The 23,566-nt window shown below is 47.7% G+C and overlaps 1 protein-coding gene across 1 annotated transcript in view; it reads right to left on the reverse strand.

The window, feature by feature from the left end:
• Positions 1 to 19,274, reverse strand: part of LOC142585812 (uncharacterized) — a 50,615-nt gene extending 31,341 nt beyond the window's left edge. Inside the window, exons 1-4 of the mRNA XM_075696830.1 lie at positions 19,111 to 19,274; positions 7,898 to 7,961; positions 6,778 to 6,866; positions 5,405 to 5,733 (exon numbers count right to left, since the gene is read on the reverse strand). Coding sequence (XP_075552945.1) covers positions 5,405 to 5,733; positions 6,778 to 6,866; positions 7,898 to 7,961; positions 19,111 to 19,228 — 600 coding nt within the window. The 5' untranslated portion in view covers positions 19,229 to 19,274. The remainder of the gene's footprint in view (positions 1 to 5,404; positions 5,734 to 6,777; positions 6,867 to 7,897; positions 7,962 to 19,110) is intronic.
• Between the last annotated feature and the right edge of the window lie 4,292 nt (positions 19,275 to 23,566).

The raw sequence follows: 23,566 nt of genomic DNA on the forward strand, positions 1-23,566 counted from the left end.
CCGAAGTTCACGCCCATGAGATTAAAGGGGGACACGCGTAGTGAGGATGCGAGTGAAAGCAGTCCGACCAAACGTAAAGAGACGGCGGCAGCCAAACGCAGAAAGCGGTTCGAGATGAGGCGAGCGCGCGTTTGTTATACGTGCCAGAAGCCGGGTCACTTTTCGGCGCAGTGTCCGGAAACAACACCAAAAGTTGTGTTTTTTTCATTAGGCAGCACTGACGAGAACATGAAGCTTCTCGAGCCTTACATGCGAGACCTCCTCGTGAACGGGAAAGAGTGCCGAGTGCTTCGCGATTCCGCAGCTACGATGGATGTAGTTCACCCGTCTTACGTAGAACCCCATATGTTCACGGGCGAGTGCGCGTGGATCAAGCAAGCCGTGGAAGCTCATAGCGTGTGTCTGCCGGTAGCAAAAGTGCTTATTGAAGGACCTTTCGGAGCGCTTGAGACGGAGGCGGCAGTGTCATCTATGCTGCCCCCCCAGTACCCGTACCTATTTTCAAACAGGTCCGATCACCTCCTGCGCGAGAAGGGGCTTTTGTTTGGTGAAGCTAGTGTTCAGGCCTTAACCAGATCGAAGGTTCGGGAGCTCGCTGCAAAGGCGGTAGTTGCGGGGCCGACGTTATCAAACAACGAAAAAGGGTCAGAGGCGCAGCAAGCTGATATTCAGAGCACGCCCGAACTGAATAAACTTGAGTCTGTAACGTTAAAGGCGCCAGATACTGGAGAGGAAACGCCCGACACGGGAAAGTTAGAAGAGCTATCTACTGATTTGCTCATCGCGCCTACGTCAGACGGACTTGATAGGTTGCTAAAAGTCAGCCGGTCGGCTTTGATAGCCGAGCAAAAGAAGGATGGTAGCCTAGAAAACATACGCTGCAATGTCAAAGAAGGTATCGCCAGGAAAACTGCGCGTTTTGTGGAAAGAGGTGGAGTCCTGTACCGGAAGTATCTAGACCGCCGAGGAGTGGAGTTCGATCAGCTGATCGTGCCTCAATGCTATCGTCAGGATCTGTTGCGCTTGTCACACGGGGGTTCGTGGTCCGGACACCTAGGAGTTAAGAAAACTAAGGACCGTCTCTTGCAAGAGTACTATTGGCCAGGGTGTTTTCGGGACGCAGACCACTTCGTGAGGTCATGTGACACCTGTCAGCGGGTGGGCAAACCAGGGGACAAATCGAGGGCGCCGTTGAAATTGGTACCTATCATTACGGAGCCTTTTAGACGGCTCGTTATTGATACAGTGGGACCTCTGCCGGTAACAGCCACGGGGTACAGACACATTTTGACTGTGATCTGCCCAGCGACAAAGTTCCCTGAAGCAGTGCCGCTTAAAGAACTCAGCTCAGTTGAGATAGTCAATGCACTACTGTCCATATTTGCGCGAGTTGGTTTTCCTGCGGAAATCCAATCAGATCAGGGCACAGTGTTTACTAGCGCTTTGACGACAACTTTTCTCGAAAGGTGTGGGGTAAAGCTGCTACACAGCTCAGTGTACCACCCACAGTCGAATTCCGTTGAGAAGCTCCACTCCGTCATGAAGCGCGTGTTGAGAGCGTTGTGTTTTGAACATCGAACTGACTGGGAGCTGTGTCTGCCTGGGGTGATGTTTGCTTTAAGGACCGCGCCGCATGCGGCTACGGGGTTTTCGCCAGCTGAACTGGTGTACGGTCGCTCGCTTCGGTCTCCGCTTCGCATGCTTCGAGAATCATGGGAAGGCAGGGGCGACGACCCAGTCGTGGTGGAATACGTGCTTAAGCTCCTCGAACGCTTAAGAAGGGCACAGGAGTTGTCAGGTGAAGCAATGGCAAAGGCCCAGCAGAGGGCCAAGGTTTATTATGATCGGACCGCCAGGGCCCGTCGTTTTGAGGTGGGCGATGAGGTCATGATATTGCGCACATCGCTAAACAACAAACTAGACGTGCAGTGGGAGGGCCCCGCACGAATTGTTCAGAAACTGTCGGACGTTAACTACGTGGTAAGTCTGCCAGGAAAGCGGAAAGCACAGCAAGTTTACCACTGTAATCTGCTCAAACCTTATAGACAAAGGGAAGCAGTGGTGTGCATGATGGTAAACGTTCCTGAAGAGCTTCCGGTCGAGCTTCCGGGACTAGGCTCAGTGACGAACAGGGAAGACACCGGTCAAGTCATTAGTGACCTTATCAGTAAAGCACCGCTGTCGCCTGAGCAGAAAACCGAACTACACCAGCTATTACAAGAGTTTCAAGGTCTGTTCTCTGAGAGGCCTGGTAGGACTGCTGTCCTTACTCATGACATAGAACTTACCTCCCCAGAGCCAGTACGATCCAAGGCGTATCGGGTGTCACCCCGCCAGAGCGATATTATGGAGGCTGAGGTAAAGAAAATGCTACAGCTCGGTGTTATTGAGGCAGGTGAGAGTGATTATACCTCCCCTTTGATTTTAGTTGAGGTACCGGGCAAGGAACCTCGTCCTTGCGTCGACTACCGCAGGCTTAATTCCATCACTAAAGATCAAATTTATCCGATCCCTAACATCGAGGAGCGCCTTGAGAAAGTTAGTAGCGCTCAGTTTCTTTCCACCCTAGATCTTGTCAGGGGTTATTGGCAGGTTCCACTTACAGAAGAGGCTAGTAGGTATGCGGCGTTCATTTCACCAATGGGAACATTCCGTCCTAAAGTGTTGAATTTTGGTTTGAAGAACGCGCCATACTGTTTTTCAAGCCTCATGGATAAAGTGTTGCGGGGACAGCAAGAATTCGCTTTACCGTATCTAGACGACGTAGCGATATTCTCCGCATCCTGGTCTGAGCATATGGCACACTTGCGGGCAGTGCTAACCCGCCTGCGCGAAGCGGGCTTGACAGTAAAGGCTCCTAAGTGCCAGTTAGCACAGGCCGAGGTTGTCTACCTCGGTCACGTGATTGGTCAGGGTCGTCGCCGCCCCTCTGAAATAAAGGTGGCCGCTGTGCGAGACTTCCCGCAACCGCGCACGAAGACCGATATTCGGTCGTTCTTAGGTGTCGCCGGCTACTATCAGAGGTGCATCCCCAGGTACTCTGATATCGCGGCTCCCCTGACGGATGCTCTAAGAAAAACAGAGCCTCAAACAGTCGTCTGGGACGAGACAAAGGAAAGAGCTTTTAGCGCCCTAAAGAGTGCCCTAACAAACCAGCCTGTGCTACGATCGCCAGACTATACAAAAGGGTTCATTGTTCAGTTCGATGCTAGTGAGCGAGGCATGGGCGTTGTACTGTGCCAACGGGAAAAGGGAGAAGTAGAACACCCCGTCCTGTATGCTAGTCGTAAGCTGACCAGTCGTGAGCAGGCGTATAGCGCCACCGAGAAAGAGTGTGCATGTCTCGTGTGGGCCGTTCAGAAATTGTCATGCTATCTAGCCGGCTCGAGGTTTATCATTGAGACGGATCACTGCCCTCTCCAATGGCTGCAGACCATCTCTCCCAAAAATGGCCGCCTCCTGCGCTGGAGCCTCGCTTTACAACAATATTCCTTTGAGGTGCGTTACAAAAAGGGGAGTCTCAACGGTAACGCCGATGGCTTAAGTCGAAGCCCCTAACGTAGGAATCAGCCTCAAAATTGTTTGTTACTGATGTTTTTCTTCCTGAGGCAGGATTTTTTTTAACCTATTGCTTTTGTTTAGTGTTTCAAAGTGATGATATGCTTTCTAGTGCAATTTTCCAATTTGTGGACGCGTTCTGAGTGATGCTAGACTACTGTAAGGAACTAGGCAGTGGTATAAAAAGGGGAAAGAGCCTGGCAGGGCTTAGTGAGGGTTGTGCCGTGCTTGCTGACTGAGCGGTTGAGTTTCAGCGTAGTTCTAACGCTTGCCGGGAACGAGAACAAAAATGTGAACTCTCCCGAAGTCACTTTGCAGTGTCCCGTGCGAACCTGAACGAGAGAACGAGGCCTTCTCTGTGCGCTGCGCTCAAGAAACGTCGAGGGACGCCCGACTTCGGTTATGAGCATCATCGAGCGACATCCCTCCGGACAGCGGATGCAGTCCCCTGTCCATCGGGATCTCCTTCCCCCGGCGGGGCGGTCTGTTGCGTTTCGCCTGCGACACGCGGTTTTGCCGGCGCGACTGCGGCGGGGCGGCAGACATTTTGGCCCGTTCGGCGTCGCCGCAACGATCCCCGCCAGGCGTTTCCAGGCGTTTCCAGGCATGTTCCGATGCCACGTGTCTTCATGTGCGTGTGTGAGTGTATGTGCCATTGTGCCCGAACCAGGCGATGCGAAAGCAGGGGTCACCCTCTCCTTCCAGTCATTGTGCCCGAACCAGGCGATGCGACAGCAGGGGTCACCCTCTCATTCCAGTCATTGTGCCCGACCGGCAGCGCTACGACAGTGTGCGTCACCATTAGCCCATTGTACATTCACGTGCTCGTCTATTGAGGGGTTCCTTCTTGCCCTCAACTGCGAGAGTATAAAAACAGCTGCCCCCGGACGCCAAAAGGAGGGCTCCGATTTCTTCTGTTGAGTAAAGTGCTCTCCCGTCTCTCTACTTCGGTCAACCTGACCGCCAACTCTTTGCGATGTTAAAATAAACAAGTTGTTTTGTTGTTACCAGTCGACTCATGCTTTGCCGGGACCTTCGGATGCTTCCAGTTGTACCCCAGGCCGCCAGGCCAACGCTACCCTTGGGGCTTGCGACCCAGGTACAACCACGGGCGTCAGCGCCGAGTTCCCAACCGATCGCACCAGCGGTGCGACCACAACAACTCGCGCCAGCGGTGCGATCCAAACAACAGACAACCTTCTTCTAAACCGTCACAAATAGCGTGTTGAAACATAAACGACAAAGTGATCGCTCTGGAACCGGCGATGCGCGACTGTTGCGTCGTAAAATATGCGCAGATAAACTGCATGTTGGTGGCATCGGTGCTTGCCGCCTAGGCGGTATCTTTATGACCATTTTAACCTACTGGGAGGAAGCTGAAGTGCGTGGGCAGGGCAGACAGCTGGTTACTGAAGGACTGCTTCGAGGCTTTTACGATGAGCCAACTCTGAAACGGCAGTTTATTCAACCTTCACTTGAGTGCAACCGTTTCAACCTTCAGGTAATTTTTTATTTTAGGTACGTGAACGTTCCTACTTTGAAAGCGTTCGGCTGTAAATATAAACTAGTTTTTACTGCTCCCTTGCGTGTCATTAATATCCACTTGAAGCATGCCCAGTGCATCGGTGCAACTCCTCGGTCTCTTGTAGATGACACACAACGCACGGTTAATGCACGATATGATGATCCCAAAATGCTTTTATAAAACTGTCCACGTTGTAACGAGTTTATAAACACTCTCCGTTTTGTTCTCTAAGCACCATCTGCAATGTGCACGTCACTCTAATAAGTTCTTGTTCTTATATTCTTTAAACACTAGCAATGACAACGACACTTCGGTGCACACCTGCATGGTCGTGTCCGGGTCGGTGTCGTTCTCGAAGCTGCCCGGCGACCAAGCGCCAAAGGTGACAGGGAACGGGACGCCCTCGACCAGGTGGTGTGGGTCTTCGAGAGTCACGTGGCCGGTGACGTTGTCCACTGAGAAGAGCTGGTACCGGTTGCCAGCCACGATGCCGTAGCTGTTTACCGCGCAGGCGCACGGCTCGCGGCCCTCGCACGTGTCCTCGAGGTCGCGGTCCTTGGCCACGGCGCGGAACACGGGCCGGGCGACATCTGGCTCCGAGATGCCGACCACCTCGGACCGGGTCGGAAACGACGGCGGGTACAGGTCCACTGGGCGGCGTTACGCGCGGTGAAGGCACGCGTCATGCGTGGCAGGAGTCTATATGTGGTCTATATTTCGACATTAATAGTTTCTCAGTGCAATTAGAGCGAGGGAGTGCTACTCTGAACGTTTACAAACACCGCTAATCATGAAATTCGCCATCTTGTCAGCTCTGATTGGCTCACAGGGCTGCTACGGTCTCTCTGATTGGCTAAAAATTCGAACATGGCGGAATTTACAGTGCAGCCAGCTGAATTTCTAGCTGAATTTAAGAAGTATAGTGACGTTTGACAGGTCACGTGATGGGCAGAATTTATAACCGGTGGTCTTCCAGAGTAACAAAATGGCTTGCCAAAGGAATGCGTATCTACATGAATCGGGTTTGCATGCTTCTATGTAATTGCATCCTCCCCCCCCCCCCTCCCAGAAAAAAAAAAGAACCAGACAGTCGAGGATTGCAGAGGAATTGGTGGCGTTATGAGACTAGGAGCTTTGCAGGCATAAGGAGGGGTTGAGCTGCCAGCGTCATGGATATGCTAAACATGAACATTTGAGTGTAGTGGGGTCGTGTGGGGACCCCGAGGACATGGGAGATCCCAAATTTCTTGTCAAAATAACGTGTTTTCTCTCCTCCTCCTCCTTGGCTGACGCAAGACAGTGGTTGTTGGAGACCGCTGGGAGATGCTTTTGTCCGGCAGCGGGCACAAAACAGTCCGCTAACGATTATTAGAGTATTTTAGCAAACGGCCAATCAGTCACTAGTAGGGTGCCCACATGATCGCAAACATCAACGCTGGTTGTGTATTGCAACCTGCCTATTTTAGACTCGGTATTAAATTAACGCTTTTCCGTATAACACGGAACACCACAGGTAAAGAGAAATTTGTCATGTGACAGCAAATAATGGCTGTACACCACGTACTCGACACAAAATCGTCTCAGAAAGAAACAAGCTTTAATGATACGCTGGATAGAAAAAAAGAAATTAAGCACTCAAGTTACCCTTACAGACTATCACAGGCAGAGAAAATACCGAACGAAATGCGTCTCACCAAACTCGTCGCAAGAGTCACCTTCCCAGCATGGCTTACAGATACAGCGGCCAAGTCCATCACAAGCTCCGTTGATGCACGGTATCGTTCTGGAAAAGAAGGTTACAGTTTTACGCTTGCCACGCCAACGTAATCAACGTAAGTTTTAGTCATTATATATATAGTTGCTTGGCTCGTTTAGTCCGAAATAACAATCTCAATGCGCACACAGGCGAGTCAACGTGGAATCGTATAATGAACAGTTAAAAAAAAACAGTTGGAAACTTAAATCTCTTTAAGCAAGCTTCTGTCGATACTCAGGTTGCAAGCGGGTGCTTAGGCGCATATGAGCGTTCATTGACACCAATACCGGCGTACATCATGCCCTCACGGTAACGCAAGTGATCATGAACGGTGGTGTTAAAGTATCTCACGAGTCTGGTCTAATCTGCTTTCTTTTTACTGTGGGAACAGGCTTAGGGTAAATCAAGCTTGCTTTTCAGGTATGTGTTGTCGTGTTCGGATGTCTTAGCCTCTACTTTAACGGCAATAACGGGTCTGCGACCATGGCGTGAAAAGATCAGTCAAACACTATCAACTAATGTTGGAACATATGCACTGGTAGACTGACGTTGGTCTTCCTATACTTGAACTTTAGGCTCGTTTCTGTAGAACTGAATGTGGCCGAAACAGTTACTGAAGGTATATCCTGACAGCTTAAGAACGACCACAGAGAAAAAAAGGGAAAGAAAGAGAGAAAAAAAAGCAAAGAGAAAGGCAGAAGAAGCACATGAAGCTGTACAATCTGGAAGTTCCGTTTGGTTGCTCCTCTGACGGGTCGCAAAATGTTGTGATGGGACTCTCGCGTGCTTGGTCTTACACGCGATGGCACACTTTGCGTGCTTGGCCTGGGAGAGGAACAAATTGTGACGACGCGGACAAAACTCCTGAAACGCAACTGCATGCGCTTCTTGGTTCGCGCTGAGCAGTTCCTTAAAAGTGCTAATACTCCTTGAGCGTGCCGATGCTTGTGTACACACACACACACACACCAGAGAGAGAGAGAGAGAGAGAGAGAGAGAGAGAGAGAGAGAGAGAGAGAGAGAGAGTAAATGATCTCTTGTATTTCGGTGCGACTTACATTTTGCAGTCGCCATCTAAGCAGCTTTCTACAGTTCTTGTGCAGCTGCTTCCGTCTGCTGCCCCTGTAGCAATAGAACAAGCTGTGAATTTGGCCTGAACGAATGCAATCGATGAATTTCTGAATCAGGGAGCCAAGGTTAACATTCGTAGAGCGTAAATAGAGATAGCGAGAGAGCGAAATACAAGAATACTCACTCCAGGAAACAACAACAACAACAACCACGACGACGACGAACTATAAGATTAAGGGGTTAAGAAAAAATATTATGTAGATGCAACGCACCTATATGTGAAGCGAAATTTTCGTAAAGCGGTTAATCAGCCTCTATAAACTTGCCCATTTCAGTCCCTGGTTCAAGGTGTAAAAGAATCTGGCGCGCGCGCATGTGCTATGCAATGTGATACAAGCGGCGATTATCTCGAATAGCTAGTTGGCGTTGGCACAGTAGAAGCATAGCTGGAATTACCGCCTACAATAGGGGTAAAAAGTGCAATTGTAATGAAGCACACTGGACGGAAGCAATCTTGACGATGAAGGTAAAAAATAAAAATAGATGGGCAGCAAGGAAGATATCTATCAATGTTTTCGCGAGCATCCATTTGCAATGTACTCCTAGTATCCAAAACTTGGTGCGGAATGAACGTATTGTGCGCATCGAGTTCCAGCATTTAGATGACGCACAGGGTCCTTGAAGCATTAATTTGGGCATCGAGCAGTGAGCGAACTAGCAGAACGAACTTGTTCCATTCCGTCAAACGCGGTGGACTTGGACCCGTTCACTAGTTTTGCGACTAGATGTTTCGCGCATTATTTTTTTTTCGAGACCGAAAAGATATCGTTTTGGAGACAGTTGATCAAATGCGACTGCTCAGATTACTTCCAGAATGTATCGTAAAGTCCAGTGAAGGAATGTTCGGTGCTCGGAGAGGACGCATGCACGAACTCGTGCTCTCTGTCGAGATGCTGGCTGTCAGATTTTCTATGACATACTTGGTGCACCGTTTCTAATAAAAAAAAAATACAGAGATATCTTACTGACACACTCATTCCAGAACCTCTACATCGATTGACACATCGTGGAGGACAAGGACAAAATGTTTAAAAGAGAGTTAAAAAATGTCCCCGGTTAAGCCACACGTAAAAGAATCCTTCAACTTGCACATGAACACACTACCAGTGACAATATGGCTGTGCGAAAAAGCTCTGTTCGTACCTTGGACGACATTTTGTGTACTCTCCAAAAAGCCTGATACAGTTAACACTCTAACAAAACCCGATTTTACGAAGTTCCCAATCTAACGAAGAAATTTCCGTTCCCCGGCAGGTACCTATAAGGTATGTTGTCATCAACCAGAATTAACGAAACTAACTTGGCCCAACTCGATTTAACGAAGTTTCTTCCTGAAATAAAAGTTTAAAAAGCGGTGATTCGTTTTCAATTTTGACACAGACGGGTTTTTCTTCGAGCGTGCGCTCTAAAGCTAACGCGTTAAAACATCTAGGCGCCCTAGTCGAGGCCCTAGCTTTATTCTGACGAGGCTGCGCGCTACGCCCATGCACGGAACTACGGACTCGACCCCGCCTTGGTAGGGGCGGCGCTGGTTGCTTTCGTTATTGCACGGTTTATGCGACAGATGGCTGGATTAGCGGCAAATACGATGCCGTGGTAGCTTTTGCGTGTCGCTACGTTACAATTATAGATTTCGAAGGAACGAAAAGTTCCTTTCTCGATTTTACGAACGTACCGAGTTAACCAAATAATCCGAGCGTGGTCATCACTTCGTTAAATCGAGCTTCATTGAGCTTGTTTTCCTGGAATGATTTCTCAAGCGGTATGCCGAGCCTATAAGTAAATACCCCTGCCTGATATATCAAAAATCAATCGATGAGTTTCCTGCTGAGTGGAAACTAGCGAAAATGATTCCGGTGCATAAATCTGGCAATGTTTTATCGGCAGCATTATCGTCCAATATCACTGACATGTGCATGCTGCAAATTACTGGAGCACATCATTTTGAAATTTCTGACAAATTTTGTCGAAGTCAATAACATACTCCCCAGAAGCCAACATGGATTTCGTAGTGGCTTGTCAACCGCTACGCAACTAGTAGAAATCATGCATCATTTTGCACAAAGCCTCGACAATCAGTCACAAGTCGATGTCCTTTTCCTGGATCTATCGAAGGATTTTGACCGAGTCTATCATACTAAACTACACTTTAAAATTAAAGCGATATTTGGCGAAGGACCACTGGTATGATGGATTTATAATTACCTCTCTGATCGTTATCAATTTGTGCAATACGATCATCATGCCTCCAAGTTAGTACCTGTTCTTTCAGGAGTACCTCAAGGTACAGTTTTAGCCCCGCTGTTGTTTCTACTTTTTATTAAAGACATATTAAGTGAAACTGACGTAGAAACGCGACTATTCGCGGATGACTGCGTGCTATACCAAGAAATAAAAGACTCTAATGACCAGGTAAAATTTAACAATGCTCAAGGAAAAATTGCAGAGTGGTGTAATAAATGGCAGATGGTAATTAATTTCCAAAAAAACGGTCTCTATGTCCATTACAAGGAAAAAGTGTAAATTAGATTATGTATGCTCTTGCAATAACATGAATATCAGTAGTGTGACTGAATATACCTCCCTATCTTTCCGTCTATTCCATCTTTCACAGAGTACTATCAAAAAAGAGATACCACTACCACTCGATCAGATCGGCATCATGTTTCTGCTGGTTGATGTCACGGAAATTCCTTATGACTAAATTATGCTCTTTGGCCTCCACAGCTCGTGAAAAGCGTGTACGCAGGTTAGGCAGCTGATGTCAATATGCGCTCAGTACGTGGAAATTTCATAGAAAGTGTTTGCCTGGACCACGTGATTTGATTAAAGTGCTTGATGACTTAGTTGTACTGAAACCTTTTTAAGCCGGTTTTACTCTGTTTTGTTTTGACAAAACCAGCAATAAAGAAAAAAGGTGCGATTGCGCCGTAATGGTTAGAACATCCGGCTGCCGTGCTGGCGGACCGAGGTCCAATTCCAAAATCGAGCATGTAATTAAATTTTTTGTCTCTTTTTGTTTGGTTTTTAAATGTAGGCTATGCGACAAGAAAGGAACATCCAGCAGCCACGTTCAGGAAAGTCCGGGGGGGGGGGGGGGTCACAGAAACTTTTGCTTTAAAATAACAGGATCAATACAAAAAAGAAAATATGACATACGAGTCGTACGTTCTCACAGGCTCATCCAAATGAATCAATCAATAAACCAATCAACGAATAAGTAAATTAATCAAAACAGCTTTACCTAAATACGTTAAGATTTAAGTGCGAAACATTCGACCTTTTTGTGATGTTTACCATTAAGCCCGCAATGGGGGGGGGGGGGGAGGCAGACCAATCAAGTATAACCAATCATAACCAATCAAGTATAAAAGTAAGAACAGTGCATTAGCAAAAGGCTGTAGAGCAGCACTAAGAGGAAAGGCAGGGAGTTTAAATAGACTTTGTCTAGTTTGCTACGTTGCACTTGGGGAGCGTGACGAGGGAGTGAAAGAGAGACAGACACTACGGGAGTTCAGATAAATAACGCGCACTTGACAAGATGCATGGTGTCTACAGCCATGCACTTTTGAAAGTTTGTCACCCTCGGGTATGCTGTAGACGAGCACGTGAGGCTTTCTTGGGCTGACGAGCCGTGAGGCCAGGGGCCCAAGAACATTGCTTCAGTAAAGATGGCCGTGCAATGCTCAATACGGGGACAGTTGCTGACCACAAAAAAACAAAAATGCATTTAGATGTCATAATTATTTCCGAGTTTCAACTGAACTGTACTCCGCCACCAATAGAATTGTTTAACAGACTGGAGTTTTCTTTTGCCAGAATGGTTGCATTCTATTCTTCAGATTTCTTGCTCCAGACACAAGCCTGACAACAAAACGAGACAGCGAAGGGAGGTCAACCGGCCGCGTATATGGTTTGCTCCCTGCGCTGGGCCAAGGAGATGAATCGACGGAAAGAAAGAGAGAAGGGCGAGAAGTGCACTAGCTGTGCGCATACCCGAAGGCGTGCCAACTAGTCTATTAACTGCACTGTAGACCCGACGAGCGGGGAAACTACAGCGATGCTCGGCAATTTCTTTCTGCGCCAGCGACGCACGTGGCCGCAGTCCAGACCTATTTGAAAACAGTCTCGGGTTAAGTTGGTTAGCGCTATGTGGAGAGCGAGGTACTATACCTAGCAGCGGGCACGAAGATACGGGAAGAGTTCAGTATAGTCTCTTCCCTCTTCGCATCAGCGAGATTCGCGTATAGGTGTTCCACGAATGTGCTTATGGCATTCATTACTATATCAATCTTATGGGCCACAGTAACCAAGTCATTACTCGTCTCGCTTCAACTGCGCCCCCCCCTTTTTTTCTCTTGTTTGTGCTTGAATGATTCTCGGCTTTTGATGATGATGATTTATTCACATCCCCTTTGAAACGGGGCGGTTACAAATATTCATCTATCCTGCTTGAGCTAATCGGGTATGCTATACATGCTTTTCAATCTAGCGTTTTGTCCACATCTCCTTACTTTTTCTTCTCTTTCTAAAATCTTCTATGTGAAACTTGTACCGTTACCTGTTCCTGTAACGGATCAAGCCCTATCAATTTCTTTAGGTCAATCCGCTGCTATCAATCTCTTTCCCTTCAAGGTCGAATCTCGGCGGCCGTTGGAGGAACTACCGCTGCGTTGCATGGTACGACTAGTAAAACACGTTGTTGCGCTAGTTGGTGCATTGCACTAAGAAAAACCAGCCAAGAACACGCACACAAGAAACATACAAAAATACAGAAAAGAGGCTCTTTCCTGTCTTGTATGTTTTCTATGTGCGTTGTTTGGGGGGCTGGTTTTTCTTAATGCATGGTGCTAGCTGTGCAGCGTGCTCCTGAAGCGTCCGGTTGGGCTGAACTAGACTAGCTGCAGGAACTGAGATTTGGACTATTGGTCTAGATTGGTCTGCTCTTCAGTAGCCCGGTCTGCTAAGTAGATAACCGCTTGAACGGCACTTGAATAGCGCTTGCCGTTGGAACCTCTGTCATCTTTATCTGGCGTTCCGTGCATACGTGATCTGGGTGAGGGAATTCTGGAACTGCACATTTGCGTGGTTTTTTAAAAGTCTTTTAGTTGTGCGCCACGTCGTTGTCCGTTCTCTTCTCTTGTGTTGTGCTCGCGCCAAAAACGAGGCTAATCTCGCCGGCAGAGGTAGTAAACCTCGGTTGTTCTGCACGATCTCGGAGTCGTTCTTGAGGTAAACGGCTGAGTGCGGGAACCCTGGTCTCCACACTCTTTAGTCTCTTTTCTCTCATTTTCGCATCCTCGAACGTCATATTTCTTTTCTTTTTTCCCGCTGTGGATGTACGTTTACTCATTGTCGAATGCGGATCGACTCCCGGCACGAACTGCGACAACTGCATCGAGCGCATGGAAGCACAAACGGCGATTGGGCTACAGGAGGAACGAAAGAAAAAAAAAATGGGGGGGGGGGGGGGAATAAAGAGACTATAATCTCCGAGATTGCGTCTCCGAGCCCGGAGCCCCTGCGCGTGCGCAGTTGTGGCAAGCAGCGGCGGGCTGCTTGGCAGTCGGCGCGTCGTGCGTGCCGACCGAAGCATGGCCGCGACGGTCTTCCGAGCATGACCGCCGGCACGACCGCGCTTGCGCTGCAAAGCGCACACGCACGCAGAACGCGGGTTCCGACGCAGCTGCCGTCAAGGTCGCGCCGCTACCTGAAGGGCACCGCGGCTGTGCCCGTGCATCGCGCTGCCTGGCTCCGGTGGATCGATTAAGCCTGCTCAGCGGAGGACTCGTTTAGCACTTCGAATAATAATAACAAAAAAAACGTCGATCACTAAAAGTAAGCAGGCAAATGTCTAAATGATTTTGCGAATAGAGAACAAGAAGAAAGAAAGGCATATTAGAAAAGAAGTGTGCAGATGCTGTACAACTGTTCATCTTCTGCAAAACACTTTGCAGAATAACGATTAAGTGCACGCCTACGCGGCAAGAGATGGAGACCCGCACCACAAGTACGGCTTATTACGCTGCCTCCGGAATCGGCCAACTTTGCTATGACGCCGTCTCCGGCGTTGGCTCAGTTCTTAATTGCACTGTCTTCAATGTTTTACTTTCGTAAAAAAGTAGTGACGCTTCCATTTTTACCGTTGCTATTCTCTAGGACTTGTGATGTAAGCACGTGCGGCCGATAACACGCGACGTCGGACTTGTTGGCTGATCGTGACACTGAAGAGGCCCTTGGAACAAGGATACGAAAATAAGGCGACGCCGTTCGCCGACGTGTCGCCTTCTTGTTGAGTGAGTCGGTGCTTGCTAAACGCCAACTTGCGTAGAAGAAAAGAAAACGCTGAAAACAATATTGAGTGCACGGAGTACTCTGGAGAACCTGACTTTGTTGCATGATTTGTTTAACGCGTTAGCATAAGGAGTGTCAAAGTAGGAGAACGTGGTGTGTGAAGTGTGAGACGCCGGTCACGTGGTAGAGACGTATGTATGTATGTATGTATGTATGTATGTATGTATGTATGTATGTATGTATGTATGTATGTATGTATGTATGTATGTATGTATGTATGTATGTATGTATGTATGTATGTATGTATGTATGTATGTATGTATGTATGTATGTATGTATGTATGTATGTATGTATGTGAGAGGGGCAGGAGGTGTATCGAGTGAGCTCCTGAAGAGAACTCTGCAATGTGGCGAACATGGTTTAACTCATGGATTCAGAAACTCAGAAAGGTGCGATTTAATGCTAGCGCCTTTCTCTCGCATTTACCGCTAAATCGTCCCTGAACTTTTTATTTCTTTTGTTTGTCGTTTTTCTTTACAAGGTGCAGTTAGAAAGATTAAGATCCTGGTGTGAACAATGGAAAGTGCGTGAGGCGACATGCGGAAGGTTGAAAACACGATATATACGAGTGGCGCTTTCGTTTATTTTTTTCCCGGAAGTAATCTGTGACCCCTGTACAAGAGAACTATTCTTGCTCGCTATATTTAGGAATATCCAAGGCGATCTGAAGCGTCTCACGTACACGTTCCAAACGCCTTAAATATACAGCAGAGAGGATAAGCAAGTGTTGGTTACTTCTGATAAAGGTCGACCGCCGTGGTATTTGCGCACGATATTATGCAATGGTTGAGTCAAGCAGCGGTTGCACTAGTGATGCAGTGCAATAAATTTCGGTACGGTGGAATTCAAGCTACTATACCTTGTTAAATGAACAAACGGCCATTATCGGAATGCGATGTCCCTTCGGCAGAAAAATGGGAAAGGCATGCCATCAATTAAGCGTTTCTAATTTTAATTTATAAGCAACGTAAGCTTTTATTTATAATTTATAAATATACATTTATAAGCTCAACGTTACGGTTTATGCAAGAAATAACGTTGTGCTGGGGGGGGGGGGGGCACGGGAGGCGTACCCATTACATTTAAGACTATAGCTGTACTCATACCCGGTGAACGCTCTGATTTAGCCGTTACGTACGTGTGGACGTATTGTATTCGGGCTCGAATACCAATCATGTAAAGCGACAACACAAAGGATAGCTGAGTAAGCGGCATGTAATTTACATAAATGGTAGACAATTTAAGCGTAAAGGTAAATGCAAAAGCAAATTCTTTTAACTGATAGTGTGCTAACGGAGAGCTAATTAGAGTTCATTCTTTAGCCAAAAGTTTGTTGTGAAAGCTTGAACTTATGGCACCGTCTTTAATATTTTATTATCGTAAAAAGCAGTGACGCTTCCATTTTTACCGTTGCTGTTTTACCGTGCAGATTTCTGTGACGCGCAATGCATGGTAAAAAGCTAAAACGATCCTTTATTTTATTCGCCATAGCAAATATGGCTAGCTGGCTGAGTGAGGAATTAGGGGTTGGCCGAGACGGAAGCACTAAATAAAACAACTACTTATCGAAGTAAAGCCCAAGGGGCCACTTGATATTGCAAATTCAATGGCTTTTCGTCTCTTTGAATCTTTAAGTAAGCTATGCAAAGCATATCTTTCGCTCATTACCCCTACATCCCGCCAATTTCACATTCAAGGTTGCCAATGGTATGGCTCTAATTCTTCAAACCGGCTTCCGAAACCTTTCTCTTTTGCGATGCACTAACGAATGCATTTGAATACGTTGACGCCAGGGCGACGACTAATAGAGGGACTTTATTCGGAGGCATCTGTTCAGAATTCAGTTCATTACAGGAAAAAAAGAAGGGAAAAAAAGACGACGACCTAAAACAGCGTCTTCATTCTCGTTTTGCAAGAAGCGATTCTTGTTTTCTATCCGCGTTGCTGAAACTCGGCACACGCCTCGCTTGAGCGTCACGGCAGACGTCACGCATTTGTGAAACCCGCTTCGGTGACTCAGCGGTCTTAACTTACTGCTGCTGAGAATAAAGTCGCGGGTTCGACTCGTTGTCTAGACGGCTGCATTCAAGTGGAGGCCGAACGCGGAACCACTTGTGCACTTAGATTTACGCACGCACGATCAAGAAGTCGATGCGGTCAAAATTGACCCGTAGCATCCTCTCGCTCCTACTACAGCCTCTCTTCCAAAGGGTCACTCACTTGGAATTTGGCAATAAATAAATCAGTGAAAAATTCTGAACAGCTCACTGAGCACTATTCGCCGCGGTAGCCCAGTGGCTATGCCGCTGCGCTGTTGAGCACGAGATCAAGGGTTCGATTCCGGCGGCAGCCACATTAGCGATAGGGGCGGAATGCAAAAACGCTGCTCTATCGTGAATTGTGTGCACATTAATGAATCGTGATCAAAGTTAATCCGGAATCCCCTACTAAGAAATTCCGGATATATATATATATATATATATATATATATATATATATATATATATATATATATATATATATATATATATATTGCTGTTGAGAATGAAGTCACGGGTTCGACTCATTGTGCCGACGGCTGCATTCAAGCGGGGAGGAGGGGCTAGTCAAGCTGGTTATGCAGCTAATATCCTGCCATCCCCATCGCTTTGTATGCATCAGTGTACTTATGTAGTAAATAAACTTCAAACTTCAAATATATGAGCATGCACCGTAAGAAAAAAAAAAACTACGTCCTAGGGCCAAAATGCCCACAGCAAACTGTCCAATACAAACGAACATATAGATTTCCAAAGCGAAGGCAAGTCGCACTACACTGAGTTCGCACACATAATCAGATCACGGTATGGCACGTAAAACCCCGGATTCTTTTTCTTCTCACTGATGGCTGCGTAAAGAATGGTGTCGCCTGTGTCGACAAGCCTCCCCTATGCAGTAAGGAATTAAGGAGTTTAACAGAGGCGGCTGAGAACTACGATTACGGGCAACGTCCTAAATATAAACATGGGCCCTTCACGACGTACGAACGCCGTCAAGATTGGGATTGAAAGGCTAACAACATAGGTGCAACTACAGGAATTAAGATGCAATAGTGACTGCCTAGAGAAATATCTGCTACAAGCAGTTCAACGGTGCCCTTTATGTATGTAGACCTGCGGCGTAATCAAGCTTCTTTATTTACTTTCCGCGGTAGTTCAGTGACGAATGCGTCCTGTCGCAGAATCATTTAGAGGAGAGCGAAATACACGGTCTCTTGTGTGGCTGAGAATTCACTGCATCACAGAAACCTGAAGTATGCGAAGTTAATCCAAAATTATAAGCCGAACGCCTATTGTGAGTCTTGAACGTAAACTTATGAACCCGAAAGAGGCCGAAAAATAAATCGTGTGCAATTTGTAACGTGCTGCCGAATACCAACGAAAAAAAGAATGAAATAGAACAAAGGGCAACTATAGTACAGTCTCAGACTGAGCGAGTAAGCGCGCGCGGCAGGCATAAGGTATAATATAAAGAAAAGGCATAACGCTGGTAAGAACTCTGTAACCATCAGAAAGCTTCCGGAATTGATTATAAGCTGTCCCTGTGCTTTAGGTATACAGAACTGCAAAAGCGGGAGTGTCATCCCTCTGGCAAGATTTACCTAAGCTTTAGCGCATACACGGACTAATGCATGGATTTCAAATCACACCCTTTTGAGGACAACTTTCGTAGTATGCGCGACATGACTCCTTGTTCGCCGTTTGTCCCTTCCCAAAAGTAGTCCCAAGTGTCGTCATTTTAAGCATTTCGTTATCATCGCCTTCCCGCTTAATACATTTCGCTTATCTAGGCCGGCATGAACGCTACACGTGTCATAAGAGGAGTATAGACAAGACAGCGGGTACACTGTCAAGACGCGTCATAGCGCGATAACTACAGGGACATAAGAGGATACATTGTACGAACACACCGGACTCCAGCTTACATCGCAACCCTGGTCGGGTACGCTACATAGAGGCCCGTGCCTTGACAATTCATTGCAAGTACTTCGACCTCAGCCAGAATAAGTGATTATGACTGATCGGTGGGTTTTAACGTAGCCAAAAGCACAAGGGCCATGGAAGGCTCTGGATTAATTTTGACCACTTGGGATTCCAGTGCCCGGAGCTCGCCACGCGAGCGTTCTTGCTTTCAAATCCCAGTGGAATGCAGCCGAGGCGGCCTAGGAATCGAACCCACGGCTTCTTGCTAGACAGCATCTACTCAGACAAAACGTCGGCTGATATCGTTTTCCACAGCGCTGATGAGTGTCGACTGAGACGCCAGTGAATGTCGCCACATTTCTGAGGAAGTATTTATCGAACCTGTCCTACGCAGGGAATATCTGCTAAATATACTTCATTACTACTCGACTTCAATTCTGCCGTTGGGATGCGTGACATAAAATGAATAACTACAAAGTTGAACTTTATTGATTATCTAACTAGCCATTACGATTTATAGTAGAGGTAACGTTCGCCTCTGCAAATGCAATCTAGCTGATGTCACAGAATTTCCCTATCCACCACGGACACTCATTGTTAAGTATGCGCATCTAGTAAAAAAGGTCTAGCGTAATCGTGCCGTACGTACTCTGAGCCTCTACTCTGCTATGACGCAACCGTCGTTCCCATTTTCCCCCTAATGCAGAGTAGTCAGAACTCTCCACCGTTTCCATGCACAAATACCCTCGCTCTTTCACTCAACTTGCAAGAAATACGCTCTGAAGCAAAGTGGATGACGCGGCAAGTGCAAGAAGAGACGAACCGATGATGTCTTGCGCTGAGACCAGAAGACATCCTTGGGTGAACAGGAGGCACACAAGCGAACAGCAGGACAGCAGCAGCGGCAGTCGCCGTTCCAGGCATCGCGAGAAGGGGTACATCCTGACGCGGTGGCACTGGGCACTCGACAGTGGCGACCGACCCTGTGACACAGGACCCGGTTCTGCCTGTTGCCCTGGCGACGGTTCAACCTAACTCGGTTCCTGTCCAGTGCGTTCCGCGACGTGCCCTGCCTCGCATTGCGACGCTGCCACCGGCTGCCTCTTCGCTTCATTGTCGGCTAAATGGAAGCTCCGAAGCACACCTAGCTTAGACGCTTATGGACGAAGCTTATGTGGAGCGCAGACTTGAACGAACACAGTGCGAGGAACGCTGGGAGAGGGTGCAGACTGGTATGGACAGAGTGAGGCACACGGTGATGGAAGAATGTGTTCCTGTCATTCGAGTGTCAAAATGAGAGGGACACTCTGCGAGTGACAGGCATAGAGTGAGCAACACGGTGATGAAGAAAATGTGTTCTTATCAGCGAAAATAAGACTGAGAGGAAAACAGCGAAATGGAGACAGTTGTAGGAACAGAGTAGGGCACAGTGTATGTGGAGGAATATGTTCCTCTCTCGGTGAAAGGAACTTTTAGTGTGAGAGGAACAGAATAAGATGAACACAGTGAGGAACACAGTGAGTGAGGGATGTGTTCATTTCACCGTGTCTGTCCACATCTCGATGGACACAGTGCTTAATTACTGCCATGCGACTTGCCACTCTGCTGAGAAAGAAATGACCACCGATTGTCAAAGTTGTGTCGTTGCTCCTACAACAGCCAACTGCTAGGTTGCCGCCATAGTCAATGTACATTGCTTTCATTTTTTTTTTACCGCGAAGCTATTTATGGCGGACACTGGTGCCGCCGTAGTCGGAGTCCGCTAAAACTATCATCATCACCAATGGCCCGAGCGTCGCCTTCTTCTTCCACAGCTGGCTCGTTGCCGCGCGAACGCACTCGTGCCACAGCTCCCGCGTTTGTCGTCGTCGTCTTCCACAGCATGCTCCATTGCCGCTCGTCACTCCAGCGTAGGATTTCACTTTTCTGTTGTCGTGATGGGGAGGCTGTGTTTACGGAGGTATGAGCCATTGCTTAATTAACGGGGTATGAGCCATTCATTGTTTTACGTGACGGACATTATTTAATTTTGAAGTACTTTAATTTTGAAGAATCGCAAGCGGCAATGCCGGGCAGATGCTGCTAGCCACGCCGCCGAGCAAACTCTATAGACATCGAACGCAAGCGACAATGGCGGACTGCTGGCATACCGTCACAGACGTCGTTCTCTCCTCTGCAGCCTAACGTGTGAATAACCTCATTAAGAAACATAGACGTCAAGCACCAAACTAATCCAACCAATCGTCAAAACGACTGCAGCGCCCGCATCTACAGTCGTGGGCCTTGAGTCCAATATAGGGAGCTTTGGATTAGTGGTTCCGCACATCCCATCCCAGCTACAACTATGGGTAGACCACAAGTAGTGCGTACTCCTAAGGAAGAAGCTGCCGGCCACAAAAGCGAAACTGAGGTGAAAGAATGGTGAAGCAAAATATTTAGCATATAGAGTGCTTGCGAAGTTTGCCTTGCATAGTGTAACACTCGGTGTAACTAACACAGCTTCGCTGTTCGACCATCTTCACGTACTGGAAGGGGAGGTAATTTTTTTCTTGTTTCTTTGTGATGTAGAATGTCCCAACGCGATTACTGCTGTTCTTATCGTTGTTCGGATATGTTGCCGACTGATGCCATACAAAAAACAAGAGGGTGGTTCACAGAAAGATGGAGGCTTGAAGTGATTAACAGTGGTAGAACAAGGAATCCTGCTGAAGCCAACGTTTCCATAAGGAGATTTGTCTTCATCAAGGCAGCAACCATTGCTGCCCTAACGAATACAAGTCCATTCGTTGAACCATTGCCTTCAGTATAGGGGGGCTGTGGCGTTATCAACTTTCGTTACTCGACTGGTGCCATATAATAGGAAAAGATACAATTGGCTCATCAAGATGCTTATGCGGCGTTTTTTCCTCGACCATCCTCATGTAATTAAATGGCAAATAATCTTCAAACTAAATATGACATCTTTTGGGTTTAAAGCAAACCTACAGGCTGCGGCAGACGCTGTAGTGGATTGCTGCAGATTAAGTTAGACTGCCTCGGTTTCTTTAACTCGAGCCTAAACATAATTGCACGAACGTTATTGCATCCCACCCCAATGGCCGTGCATCGAACCCATGACCTCGTGCTCAGCAGCAGAACGCCTCTGAGCAAGTGCGGCCGATCACCGTCAACCTTCACGCACCGCAAGTCCGGTGTCATCGCGAGTCACATCAACCACGCTGGAGTATATAGGATAGCCCTGCGGCGATGTAATGACGCGGCATCAGAATGAGGGATGGGGAGTTCGTGCGCGAGCTTACAGTACTTCCCCTTTGCATGAAAACCCTACGGACAAGCAAGGAGTTGGACACAAGGAGAAGGAGAGCGTAAATAAAATGCTCAAGCACCTGGTATACAGTCAATGCGCGTGATTCTCGGTGGTCTAGAGAATCCGGCCGATAAAAGTGCTCTGCAGGTGCTCGCCGTGCTGGAGCCGCCTATCGCAGCTCTTTACATGCTATAAAGCTTTTGTTTGGCGCTTGTGCTGATCATGCAGGAGAGGCCCACACACCAGCTTCGTCCTAGCACCTTCAAGTTCACTTGAATTGGTGATGTTTGGAGTCGGCCGATGGCATCGGTTGTTGGGAACTCGGCGCTGACGCCCGTGGTTGTACCTGGGTCGCAAGCCCCAAGGGTAGCGTTGGCCTGGCGGCCTGGGGTACAACTGGAAGCATCCGAAGGTCCCGGCAAAGCATGAGTCGACTGGTAAAAACAAAACAACTTGTTTATTTTAACATCGCAAAGAGTTGGCGGTCAGGTTGACCGAAGTAGAGAGACGGGAGTGCACTTTACTCAACAGAAGAAATCGGAGCCCTCCTTTTGGCGTCCGGGGGCAGCTGTTTTTATACTCTCGCAGTTGAGGGCAAGAAGGAACCCCTCAATAGACGAGCACGTGAATGTACAATGGGCTAATGGTGACGCACACTGTCGTAGCGCTGCCGGTCGGGCACAATGACTGGAATGAGAGGGTGATCCCTGCTTTCGCATCGCCTGGTTCGGGCACAATGACTGGAAGGAGAGGGTGACCCCTGCTTTCGCATCGCCCGGTTTGGGCACAATGGCACATACACTCACACACGCACATGAAGACACGTGGCATCGGAACATGCCTGGAAACACCTGGCGGGGAGCGTTGCGGCGACGACGAACGGGCCAAAATGTCTGCCGCCCCGCCGCAGTCGCGCCGGCAAAACCGCGTGTCGCAGGCGAAACGCAACAGTGACTACAGACTTGATACGGAACCCGGTATTGGCTTCACGAAAGAGATTTCTGAATGTTCATCATCAGAATGTTGAACTTGCTTTCACCCTTGTGCATTCCTCTTGCTATGTCATCACCATCCCTTATCACACCTTTAAGTCCCCTTTTCCCCTCTCCCCGTGCAGAGTAGCAGGCTAGAGCGCGTTAGCTCAGGCCGACTTCTCTGCATTCTTTCAAATAAATTATCTCTCTCTATCTGCGACAGTATTACGTAATGATTGTTTGCATTTTCCATTCTTGCTTGTCATTCGTTATTGGTTCTCACGAAGTCACGTCCCAGCCGTTGCTGAGATTGGTCACTAGGCAGCACGGATGATAAGAAATGCATAGATTCGGACATCCTTACACCCGGCCCCGGATACGGGCTGTACAGCCCGTATCCGGGAAATACGGCCCCGGACCTGGGCCGTATTTTGCATATATCTATTTCATTTTTCAATTCCTCGTTGTCGTTTGTCACGCCGAGTGGCTGATACCGGCGATAACGTTGGTGATACCACCTCCGAAACAATGACAAATGTCGAAAGGAAATGAGCGCGAAATCGATAGTCACAACAGATGTCCCTGATCAATCACACTAACGTCGTTTTGTGATGGACGGAACACCTCCATATTTGCAGATGTTATTAGATGTATTTAAGTATTGCTTTGTCTTCGGTAGGCAACAGACGCAAAATTGCGGCCTTCTGGAATACAGAGGTTCCTGACATATACCGCGTTGTTTTCCTCTTAACAAAGGTACACTACTGCGGTAACTGCGTTTATTTTTCAAAGGAAGCGTTCTTTGCGCAGTTTTTCGTGTTTGGCGTGGCTGCCTGACTGCTTGATCGGTCGCTATCTCGGCGGATATATTTGTGGATATATATACAAAGCACACTATACGAAAGTACCCACGATGTGGCTTACATAACCCTTCTGTGCTGACAAAGTAGGAAATATGATAGGAATAAACTTTATTTGTCCAACGGTTATTGCTGTTG

Source organism: Dermacentor variabilis, chromosome 6 (genome assembly GCF_050947875.1).
Source record: "Dermacentor variabilis isolate Ectoservices chromosome 6, ASM5094787v1, whole genome shotgun sequence".
NCBI lineage: Eukaryota > Metazoa > Arthropoda > Arachnida > Ixodida > Ixodidae > Dermacentor > Dermacentor variabilis.